Source organism: Platalea leucorodia, assembly GCF_965183815.1.
Source record: "Platalea leucorodia genome assembly, chromosome: 8".
NCBI classification, from domain to species: domain Eukaryota; kingdom Metazoa; phylum Chordata; class Aves; order Pelecaniformes; family Threskiornithidae; genus Platalea; species Platalea leucorodia.
In genome coordinates, this window is record NC_138830.1 from 46,053,540 (window position 1) to 46,066,408 (window position 12,869).

The 12,869-nt window shown below is 39.1% G+C and overlaps 1 protein-coding gene across 1 annotated transcript in view; it reads right to left on the minus strand.

Moving 5' to 3' along the window:
- PEPD (peptidase D) overlaps positions 1-12,869 on the minus strand; it is a gene marked incomplete at its 5' end in the record, with an annotated part of 142,942 nt that overhangs the window by 108,917 nt on the left and 21,156 nt on the right. Inside the window, 4 exons of the mRNA XM_082319613.1 lie at positions 414-458; positions 7,280-7,341; positions 9,007-9,054; positions 11,095-11,158. Coding sequence (XP_082175739.1) covers positions 414-458; positions 7,280-7,341; positions 9,007-9,054; positions 11,095-11,158 — 219 coding nt within the window. The remainder of the gene's footprint in view (positions 1-413; positions 459-7,279; positions 7,342-9,006; positions 9,055-11,094; positions 11,159-12,869) is intronic.

A 12,869-nucleotide genomic window follows, 5' to 3' on the forward strand; every position in this document is an offset into this window, starting at 1 on the left:
TTAATGCTGTTAAAATAAATCCTAGAGAAGTAATAATGCCTTATTAAATATTACCTGTTCAGACACAGTTTTCATCTACCTTTGATTTTCGTTGCTACAATATGAATTACCCTCAGTACTTTTCCTATTCATACAAATTCACGTTTACACAAACGTGACATAACTCCAAACATGTTCTACAAAAATGCATATCCAGACACAAGGCTCAAGAAATGTTACATCGATTCTTAACTTTTCGATGCTGTTACCTAGCCCTTTGTACATTATTTCCACCCCACAACATGAAATCAGCTTAAAATTAAAACTCATACGGTAAAGTAGGAGGCTTCTGCTGAGCGAATCTCTCTGAAGCAAGGCTACAGAATATAAGCATGTTCAACAACACTCAAAGAGAAAGATTTTAAGCTACTCACCATTCTGCAATTTCAGGATGAAGGATTTTGTTGTTCACATTAAATCTACAAAAAAACACCCAAAATATAAATGTTAAAAAACAGCCAAACACACAACAGCAGAGACTGCATATTTACTTTTTTTTTTTTTTAATGTGGCTTCTCTGAGGATGTGAAAACCTGCAAAGGCAAATATTGTATTGGAATTTTAGTATAGATCCCAGTGAGGAGAATGCACATGCTCATCCTCACTGTGCAGGTATTTCATTTTGAAATACATGAGACTAAATCAGATACGTAATTTTAAGAATGTGCAGAAACCAGAGTAACAGTATGTTCAACACATATTTAAAAATCTTCTTTTGACAAAGATAAAATGTTAAGTTATCAATTCACAGCTGTAAGTGTGGGCTGGACCAGGTCGACCTCCAGAGGTCCCTTCCAACCAAAATTGTTCTGTGATTTTAACTTTGTTCCTCAAATACCCTTCAATGAAATTAAACACAGTGAATTGCTAATTTCATCCTTTGTTTTATACCTTCCGATTTTTGTGTGCGCAGAACATGGCATGTGATAAACAAGCTTGCTCTTCTTGTCTTTTCCAATCTAGACAAGAGGCAAAGCAAAAGCCTCCACCTCACCTTGGCCTCAAACACTTAACTATTTTTCTGTTTACTTTCTACATTAGCAATTCATGTATTTTTGGAACTATTTTGAGGCTCTCTAAACAATAACATTACAGTGGCCAATAGAGTAAGAAGCTGAGTAATTAAGTGTAACATAAATGGATTTTCAAGCATTGTTCAAGGGGTTTTTTGCTTACAATTTAAATGCCTAAGGACTGTTCTGCATCAAAGATATTTTTGTCTGACTCAGTACTGTTGGCTCTTCAGTTAGGACATTTAAGAGAATTAAAATGCTCCAAGGCTCCCAACAGATCTTCAGAAGAATGTTGTAAGGCAACAATTCATTTTCCCACATTTTTGAAGGAAAAATTAAATCCATTCCAGGTTACTAACCATTCTTTATACCTCAGAAGGGACAAACTAAAGCTCAAATCCAATTAAACAAAATTATGTGGAAGTCACTTCTGATTGTACCAGGATCTTCCTGCATCCTCAGATAGCAGGGAAAAAAACCCTTAGGCTTCTCTTTTACAAGAACATATGCTCATAAACTTATAAAATCCTAACAAGGTAGAAGGTTAATAGCTTTGCGTTCCTACTCCAAGACAGAAAACAACAACTTATTACAACATTCAACAAGGACAAGCTGCATGGTATTCAGTATTATGGGTATTAATTAGAAACCCACTGGAAAAGCAACAATACAAAAACCCACAACTCACAGAATATTGCATCATTATAGAATAAAGTTGATACTTGGAAACAAGAAAGCCTTGTAAAATCAGAGAAAAAGGGCACTCTTTCAATTTAATCATCACCATCCCAACAACTATTACCTATGTAGGCCAATGCAGACATAATTCTGGAATGGAAGAGCCAGCTAAACTGAATGATATAGTAAAATCAATCTATAAAAATTCTAAAAAACCAAAAGCCTGAGCTCCCTGTTTGGCTGGGAAGCATACCAACTGACACCACCACAGAAGAATTAAGCTGCAGCTGTAACAACAGATAGGAGGACCTTCAATAATTGTCATCAGTATGCCAGACAGAAAACAGATCAATGAAGGCAAGTGTAAGGAGACACTGCAGCACTGCAGAATGCTCCAACACCAGCTCTATGCAAATAAGACAAGTATAAACTACAGTTATCATGAAGTAACAAAAGAAAATAAAGGGCAAGGAGGGGCACGTACAGAAGGCAGCTGACTTAGACTGAAAATTCACAGCTCTTCTGTCAAGAACCTGACACACACACTTTAACCACAAGCACAGATGAAACCAAAAGCAGATCAAATGAGCCAAACAGTAAAACAATGAACCTCACAACATAAGACTGCATCTCATCTCAGCATTTATCTATTGAAAAAAAAGGGGGGGGAGGGGCAGGAACTGTGCACTGGCATAGGCTTATAATAGTTCAAATAATGCTCTTTTAGAAAAGAAATTTCAGCTGAGAGATGTACCATCTCCGTGGCAGTCCCTGGTTTTTACCTATTCTGGCCCAAAAGGCTCTGCTTGAGCTGTCTTTGTGCTGCCAGAAATGCAAGTTTTACTTACTGGGACCACCTACTATGTGGCAGCTCCTTAAAATTCTAGTTGCTGTCAATTGGGGAAGCTAATTAAACACACAGAAAGGCGGTAGGATTAAAACAAGGGGGTGCTGGGGGGTGGGGAAGAGGCAGGCGGTCAACAGCAGAAAGGCAGTTTTATCTCTCACCTGAAAGACAGACTTTCTGATATAATGTCAAGTATAAAACAAGATCTTAGACCTCCAGGACACAGCATCAATTCAGATTTGGAAGAGAACCCAATCTATTGTACGTAGTTATTTCAAGGAAGCCAACGATTAAGGATTGAACTGTCTCAACTCTGCTTAGCTCATGACAGCTGTGGGTCCTGTGCAAGCAGCCACAAGGCCACCTATTTACGATTGGTAGACTTCTAAAGCTAATGACTCAAATTATGCTTTGCTTTAGTTACCAATAAGGCAGCTAAACAAATCATGTCCTAAAAGTTACTGGTTAAATAATAAGCTCAAGGGGAAGAGCTTGTTATCACTAACAGGAGAACATAAACAGTGTTCAAAACAAATAATTCACATAATTTGTGCACAAAGTCCTACATAACATAACCCTACCTTGTCCATCCAGCAAAGTTTTTATCCTGCTAAACAATAAACAACTTACTCTTAAAAACCATGTACTGCCCTAACGTTAAGAGGATCACACAGCAATCCAATTCTACATTTTCCTGCAATTTGCAAATTGACAATACTTAGATGACGAGATATGTGGTCTTGAGGAAGAAAACAAATTGATATTTTGCTACAGTTGCAATCTGTAACATGTTAATGCTCCCATTTAATCAACACAGAACTAAGAAATACTACACTGAAAGGCATGTCCAACTTGATTTCATACTCAGTTCTCCTTTAACATGCAAGACAATTTCATTAGTTAAAAAAAAAAAAAGCTGGAAATCTACACCTCCTATATAATTACACTGTATAATGAGACTCTCTGTTGTCCGTTTAACAGATACACTTTGTGTGAATATGGTGATAAAAATCTAAAACATATTTATACGCCATGTTAGAATTTTCTACTCTTCTTCAACATGGAGAGTCTTTCCCCTAATGATTGACTTCGCTGTGCAATAGGGAAGAGGCCATTTAGATGGTCTTCACTGCCCTACCCAACAAGTGCAGTTCTGAGTCAAAGGAATTCACTGAAAAACTTTAAAAATTAGGTACAATTGCTTAAACTGTCTATTGTTTAGATAGACAACAGTCAATTCTGAAGATGAAAAAGAGCCCCCACCACAGCCAGCAAAGATTTATTCACCAGTGTTTTAAAGTATGTGGCACATTAGTGTTTATCCATACAGGTTCAACAATTTTCTATATGGTGAATTATATAATCTCAAAGCACTTTTACAAGTGCTACTTAACGGCTACACGATTAGATTTTTAAAAATTGCTGCACATTTTCCAGTCAGAAGAGTGGGTCCATGAATGCGGGGGGGGGGGGGGGGGGGGGGGGGGGGGGGGGCAGGGGGAAGGAAGTAACCTTTATTGGCAAACAGAAATACATGCTTTTACAAAACAATGCATTAGAACTACTTTAGAAATCTGCCTTCCACGCTTAAGCCATCCGAAGCAAGTGAGAGCAAGTAATTTCTGTAGGATTTGTAACAGTTGCAAACAAAGCTGACTTGAGGGGAGTTACCAGGAACAACATTAGTAAATGGTCCAAGTCTCCTAAGTCCCTGTCCCAGACTGCTCCCTCCACTGAACCACGGTACTGCCCACCGCTGAGCAGGGAGACTGCCCAAGTACAGCAGTTCTCCATTTTTACAGATTGCAGCAATATACAAGCTTTTTTTAGTACAACATACTTTTCTATATGAGAACGCTATATGGAAACTATGATATGATACACTATTATGGGCTCTATTATCAGCATAAAATCAAGTTTGATCATTGCTAGCAGGACAAAAATAACTTAGGGGTGATCTTCAGGGTGAACATAGAAATAACCCATAACCACAGTAGTCATTTTGTCTCAAATGACTATTTATTACAGTGGAAAAATTAATCAAATAGTTCAGGTAATTATGTTCCAGAAGAAGTTCAAAAGGTTCAAAAAGTAAGGCAGGGAAGCAACATCATTAGGGCAAGAAAAAGGCAGCTTCTGACAGGAGCAGATGAACAGCCTGCAAAGAGAGCAAGATTCAGCTTTTTCAGGAAATGATACATTATTTCTATTATTATCCATCGCAAAAAAAAAAAAAAAAAAAAAAAAAAAAAACACCAACCAGAACTGCACCAGGGCACAGTCAGGCTAGGAAAAAAGAGACAAATGGGAGCAGAAGGAACACAAAAGGGCCCTAGCAAGCAAATACATCTTGGCCAGGTAGCCAGAAAATGGAAACAAACAAGAACCCAGGAATAAAATACAGCATCATAGCTAGGGCAGTGCCCAGGCAAGCGGAGGACAGAGGAGACAGCCGACAGGCGCAGTCACGGGCAGATGGGAGGGAGGGCAGTTTGAAGGAACACATTGCTTGGTACAAACTCCATGGTTTTAGGCCTTTTGGAAGAAATCAATACATCTGAAATATATGCGTTTCTATAAAGGAAACATTTGATACAGGAGAAGTGGAAAAGCAGGAAAGCAGGAATGCTGAAATCGGTTTGGGTCTGTGTCGAAACCTAGTATAAAATGGGCTGATTTATGCGCAGTTACAAAAATGGAAGGAGAGCAGAGTTTAAGAGGAAGCTCCCCGCCTCCTCCGCACCCTCAACTAGCAGCGTTCACTCCCCGCATGCCTGCCGTCGGCACGCAGACCGAGCACGCTCTCACGGCAGACGTGACAGCCCCGGAGAAGACAGAAGCAGGAGGTCGGGAGATCAAGGCAAGGCTGGAGTGACAAGCGGTTTGAGGGCACGGTATCTGTCAGAAGAGGGGAGTTGATCTTCAGCACATCCAACAACAAAATCAATGCGCGCTCTTTCGTACCGCAAGCACGGGAGGGGAGGACACCAACCAGATCTGTCAAAGGCAGCAAAATGAAAAACTTGGTGCCTAGGGGTGGACAGGGATGAGCATATCCCGGGTCTCAAAAGAGAAGTATCTGCTAAACAGCTGGAAATCTCCCCTAAAAGATGGAGAAGCACTCCTCCTGGAGCACACTGACAGCAGGTTTATCGCAAACTGGGAAGCCAGCGATAAAATATCATTAATCCCTTTAAGTGTTGCAGGAGACATGCTATTAAAATCCTAAATCAAGTGCTAAATGGAGTGGCTTCCTACCTTAATGTTGACTAGTAATAGAATGTGTTACTAATTAAACTCTAATGTTTAGTGAAATTCAGGGGGAAAAAAGGGCTTTTTTGGTACTTCAAACAGACCTTTGTACATCATTCCCGTAACGAATTACTGCTGGAGTTAATAACTGTTTATATTTCACGTGGAGGTGTCTCAGATAAAACTGGAGGTATCGCTCCACACAGATTTTGGAGTCCACCCGTACCTGGAGAGCATAAGATAACTAAGTATCTACTTGGTCAAAGCAACAGAACATCATAGTGCTGTAACAGCAGAGAGGACACCAAATATTCATTAAAAATGGCTTGCTTATATTCTGGACTAGTTTATATTTAACTCACTGGGCAGCAAAAGATGTCTAAATGCCGGCCACCTGAGTCCCCAGTATCCCTGACAGAATCATTAAATTTCTATTTTAGTTGTAGAGGGGAGAACAAAGTAATTTTGGAATCAGATTCCAGATTTCAGTTCACGTGACACAGATAAAAGATGATCCCAGTAGAAAGCATGCTCTCGGACTACACAAATGAGTGCCCAGACTTGCAGCAAATTCTGTGCATTACGATCATCACTGCAAAATTAATTTGCTGTCGACAGAGGTGGATGGAGAAAAATACAGTGGGGTGACTGGGAGTCAAGGATCATTAAAAAAAGGCCATCTACTCAACATCTCAGCATGAGTGCTTATTTTAGCAGGCTTTTTAATGGGAGGCTTTGTTTCTTTTTTGCCATACACTTGAGCTAAAATGGAAAATGATCTCATTTTAGGATATCATAACAGAATAGACAGTTGTATTTCATTCAAAATTGAGGCCATCATCCTCACATCCCAGAGCGGGCTGTGAAGTATTTTTATTTACTGCCTTTTCAAAATACTGCACGTAGGAGGACATTTTCACCCCACTAGCAGCCAAACTTCATAAAAAGACAACATCAAGCGACACTAAAAGATCACATCTAGGCAGAAAGGTGATCTTTTATTTTACACCTGTAATGCAACATCTTTTCAGAAGATAGTGCATACCGGAATCCCTAACATCTACCTTAATGCTGTACAAGGAAGTCACTAAAAGAAAGAAGCTACGCTTAAAGATTTGGTTTTCTGAAATCTGAAAACCAAATATTCCAGTCCCAAAAGTGGAAATGGAGGTAAGGGGATGGGTCTGTTTTGTTTTAGATACTTAAAGCAAACACAGAGAAAGAGAAACATTGGATGACCTTAGATGCAAAACAGATTTCAAAAAAATCACCATTTTATTTCAAGTCATTAGAAACATGTCAAACATTTTATTTCCAAAGAAATACCGATACATTTGATCTGCCATTCAACATCCTGTCATTAGGACAAAATATCATTTAATGTGAAATATAAAATTAATTCAACATAACCATGCAACAATTAATGTATAAAAAAAGCCTTGTCACTTACTGGCTGATTCCCTCAAACGAAGCTTCTTTGGAGACATTTCCGCTATCAGTATTAACACCACGCTGGGAGGGAAAAGATTAAAAGGACCATGATTCTGAGCCAAACACAAATATTTAAAATTTAAATCATGATGAGAACCTTGCAGTAAGTCTTTAGGAAAACTTATACGTAAGTTTACTTGAATCACTATAAATAAAAAAAACCAGACTGTTCAAATGCAGACCAATATAAGAAATTATTTGTTTTGTAAGAGACCAGTGTAGAACTCGGGTTAGGATATGCTGCTTAGGAAAATGGCAAGCTTTGATTTCTAATTCCCTTATGTCTTGAGAGAGAGCTAGGAGACCTGTATAATACTAAAGGGCAAGGGAATAACAAAAGGGCGAGGTTTCTTCTAAAGTAATTTCATTTAAAAATAAATTATTACGTGCTGCCTTGGCAATGCTTACTATTTAAATTTGCATACTGCTCCCCTACAGCTTTCCATTCAAGCAAGTAGCATAAGCAAGAGTATTTTGGCTGCTACACAGCAGATGAACACTTCTGGCATGTGCCTGGGAAACCCTGTGGAGCAGTGTTAGAGTTCTGTATCTGGAATGAGACCACAAGAGAAGAGGACCAAGTTTCCATTCAGCCAGCAGAAAGAGAAGTGCTCTTCCCTTCTCTGTATACGTCTTCATGGCAGCGGGAGGAATGTGAAAGCATCACAGCTCCGTCCTCTCAGCCAGGAATTAGGTGAAAATTCACAATTACAACAGGATGCTCACAGAGTGACAACTAATCAACAACTTGATGTGCAGAAATGAACGGTAAGAAGCACGAGATGGTCAAATATTCCCTTCCCCACTCATTTCTCTTAAAGAACATGAAAAAAGCTACAGGGTCATCTTATATGTGTATGTGTATATAAATATAAGTGGAAGAAAGACTGAAAACTATTTAGGGCCTCTGTTCTTACTGGGTAAAGAAATCAGATCTCATGCTATGTGACTACTTAAGGAGGGATTTTTTGCAAGACTTCTGTCTGGCAACTGTCATGGGAAAACAAGAAATCCAGAAGTTGCCACTGCATTTGCTGTAAGGGAAAGCTCAGAGTCAGCAAATAATTTCTTATATAGATTGGAGTCAAGAAATCAGATACTCTTAATAGTGAGAGGTTTACAAAATATCTGTCAAGGAAAGAAGCTGGGGGAGAGGTGATGGGCAAGAAGAAACTTGCAGGCTTTACATCCATTCATTCATCTTTCTTCCAGAGAAATAAGCAAGCACCATTCAAAATACTTGCCAGGTTTGTGATGTCACTCCCTTCTCCCAGAAGCTGTTGTTACCAACCCACTCAATGCAGAAAAAGTACTCCCTGAATCCTTGTGGGATTCCCACAGAAAGGCCATGTTCATGACATGACCAGAGCAGCAGAAGAGAAAAATGGAGTTTGGAGTCACTGTGCATAGGCTGGGGGATAGCACGGTCGACATTAGATAGGCTTGTCATGTTTTACCAGAAAACAGATAAAGCTTTCGGCAGAGAGAATATAGACTGGAAGGCCAGAGGTTACAAATCTTGAGATCATGGATGAGCCCAAGACTAGATGACTATACACAGGTAGCTTCAAATTTGGCAAAGATGGGGAAGAAAAGATAGGGAATGACAGTGCAAAGAAATACTGAATACACTGATCTCCTTATTGAAGAAAATGGGTAGTTATTCTTCAGAACAATATGACTCACCAAAGTCAGGAGCACAGCAGGTTTCTTCGAAGCCAAGACACTGGATATCTAAAAAGAAGTTTTAGATTGCTATTATTTTTCTTTTTTTCTTCTTTATAACCACATTGATACCAACTTCATCAACATTTTCTGCACACAAATTAAACGAGCTGCAAAGACAAAAAATGCTGCTCTGATATCTTTCAGATATTGTAGTATTACCTGACACTTGCAACAAGAGTCAGTAGATCACAAAATATTTAGACAGAAACACAGTGCTTAAGTTGGTGGTGTCCTTTAAAGACATAAATACCAACTATAACTTAAGATTAAGTCTGTTGACAAGACAGAGGAAATAAGAGCCAAAAAGCTGTAATGTCACACAGAAATAAGGAATAACAGGGTACTCTGTATCCTCAACCCACTACTGCATATAAAACACACATATGCATTAATATTATTATGTTACAATGCACTAAATACTTAGTAATGAATGTTTACTGTTATTCTCACTGGGTCATCTTGTACTGACTAATACTTCTGTTAGGCTCCTTCAGTATCTTTCAAACATTTACAAACTGAGAACAAAATCATTGGGCTTGTAGAGAACTGGGCTTTCAGAGCAGCTGCAGAAAGGTGGACACTGAATTACACATTCCTTGAGGCAACGAACAGATGACGTAATTCCATGGAGCGCAGTTCTACCAACTTTAAACCAGCTTAATAGCACGCTAATAATATTAACAAAAGAAAGCATATGGCAGTGAGATATAAAAATACCAATTCCGCATTTTATTTTTTTTTCTCCCCATGAAACATCAGGATTACACACTCACACAGGTTGGTCATTTGTTGACATAAAGCTGTCCTGTAAATAAGGCCCCCAGTGTCCTGATGGTAGAAAACCAATTCCTTGGCAAACCATGCAAAAGTTATAGACAGAACCTTTGAAAGCTGAACAGTTTCATTGCAAGCTTCAACAGCTTCTACTTCAATCCATATAGTCCAGGTGGAAAACAGCCTTTATGTTGGGACAATTTACTGGTCCACATAAAGAGCTCTTTTTCCCATCAATGAGTTTTTTAAGCAGTAAGGAAGCAGAGAATAGGACTGCAATAAAGGCATTTGTTGATGGAAAGTGACCCAAAACAACTAAGGTGACCTAAAATAATGTGATTTTTAAAAATAAAACATATATTTTCCCCTAGCAATTTTCACTGTCTGACAGATGAGCATTGGAGCGCCTGCACTCTAAACGACTCCAACTCACACACGTCAAAAAGCACCCCCAGCTACTGAAATACAGGATCAAACTTCACTTCATAGCTGGACTCATTATGAAAATGAAATGAAACATCCTCACAGCTGATGAAAGCAAAATTTTTGGTCTAGTGAGTCACAGTTAGCGCTCTGCAGAGACAGAAGTATGTGAGTCTTCCTTTTCAAGCTGCTCTCCATGAAAATCACCCACAGAGCTTGGCAGGAATACTGCCCTCGCCCTGCTGAGCCTTCCTACCAAAGAAAAGGTAACTGGCCAGGTGCACAAGTATACAAACATCTGCTCAGAAATGAAATGAGAACACTAACTAAGCAAGTCACACTTGCATTTAAAAATATGAATGCATTTGCTTATTCAAATATTAGAATGATTCAACATAAACTAAGAGTAAGACAGGCAGCCTTTCCTCACAGCTCTTTGGAGGCATAAAATAAATGAAGGCTCCTAAGTCAGAGGTAGGACATGCAACCTCTCTGACAGCAATCTCCTCAAATCTCCAAGACATTGCAAAAAATGTATTTAGCAACATGCTTCTGTTGGATAAAGACACAGACTGACAGGTCTCATGATGGACAGAACATGCTTATGAGACTGTCTTTGGATTAAGACCTTACTGTTCAGCTCAAAATGGCAGCCTTTAAAAAAAAAAAAAAAAAAAAATTACAAGTGCTTTATAAGCATGAAGGACACTTTCCAGTAACTGGGGGAAGAGAAAAGGTCCCACCAAGTCAGGAGACATCCAGTAAGCAAAGGACTAAAATTAAGCAAAATCATTGCCACATATTGATTTTGTATTCACAGAAAAATATTCAGAGACACAGACAACTCACCTCATTCACATAGTGGACTTCATCCACAGCATATTTTTTCTTGAAGAATTCAGGAGGATGAATCCTTTGGAAAATAACAAAAGAAACATTTGGTTTTAGCTTTACTGTTATATTTAATAAGGCCACAGACAAAGAAATAATGTCCTCCTTATCATAACAATAGAAGCAGATATGAGGAATGTTTTAATAATATTATCCTTGACTCCATTTCTCAAAATAGGAGATTACATTGAAAGTTGCCACAGATACAAAAATCACTGTGCTTTAATCCAGCCCATGCTCAATACTTAGATTTCATGGTGTCCTCCTGAATTAAAGCGTTTTTTTTTTCCCCATTCACTCTACACAAGACAGCTTTGTTAAAGATTTTTGCCATGCCGTTTGTATACAACTTTCCAACTCATCAGACGTTGGAAGGATGTGGAAATAGCAAAAGACTGGTTTGCCCTGTGTTATATTCAAAGAATGAACAAAAAAATCATTTTCCACCCTGGCAACCCCTCTGATGTGAGCATGAAGTGGACTGAGAGCTATGACGACATGGGCTCTGCCGCCTGTATTCCTCGGGACACCAGAGATCTACTCCTCTGCCCCAACAGGATGTGCAACTTTACATGTCCACGTCCAAAATTAAATCACTTCTGCTGTCTTCTCCCCTGATACCCAAATGGAGACTTTTTTCTAAATGCAAGAAGAACGGGGGAGTCCTGTGAAAGATCTACTTGCAGTCAGCTGGGGCAGACGCCAGTGTGGATCAGTGCTCCAGGGCTCCCCCACCAGCCCCGGTACCAGTAGCTGGCTGTACCATTGCTCACTCCTTCACTTTATGGTAGCAGCTAGTTATTCATGAGACTTCAGTCTCTGATTACAATCTCTGTTCTGCCCCCCCTGGCCCCCCCAAATAAATATAATCAGTGTAATTCTAAAAATGTAATCTCAAAAGAAAAAAAGAAAAAAAAAAAGCCATCTAGCTTACATGCTTCCACAGAGTGAAAAAAATAGGAGAAAAAAAACATGGTTGGAGGAGCCGGAGTTTGGAGGATCCTGTGCATTTTGCTTCCTGAGAGACAGCAGGAGAGCAAGAGGTGTGCACAGGACTGTTTAAATGTTAGACTACAAGAGCACAAGACCAACCGGGGAAAGAATAAATTAGGCTGGAGACCAAAGAACATTTCTAACCCTTGCAGTGACGAACAGCAGAAGTGGTGGGGCAAATAGCCCAGCATCTTTAGGAGGTGCTCCATAACAAAGGCATGTGCCACAGCTGCCCACAGTACAAGGTGGCTAGAGCTCCGATTTACGTCATTCTTTCAACCTTGTGCACTCGTTTTTCATTTTACATTCCTTTATGGTCCAAATAATACTGGGCTGAGACATGAACAACAACATGAAAACGTTTATGGTGTTCTCAAGCAGTAAATCACAGGTTTTTAAAAATTTATTTATCTGTGAAAGTACTACTCCAAAAGTAACACAAAAATATCTCATTATATGTTCTCTTTTGCAATGCTCCTTTTGTGGACTCTTCCCATCACTGTTGGAGATTTCAAAGCAATTATCATTTATCTTCTCTCCCTGGCTAATTTCACATATAATTTAAAAAAAATCACTATATCCTCTTATCTTTCTATACCCTGTATTTTATAGTTCCCTTACCTCCAACTTTTGCATGCTCTGTTTCTCCTACAGGCATCTCCTTTTCCCCTCCTTCATTCCTCACACATTCAAGTACTTTAATATTCCAGAAACATCACAAACAGATTTAGCACTTTCCA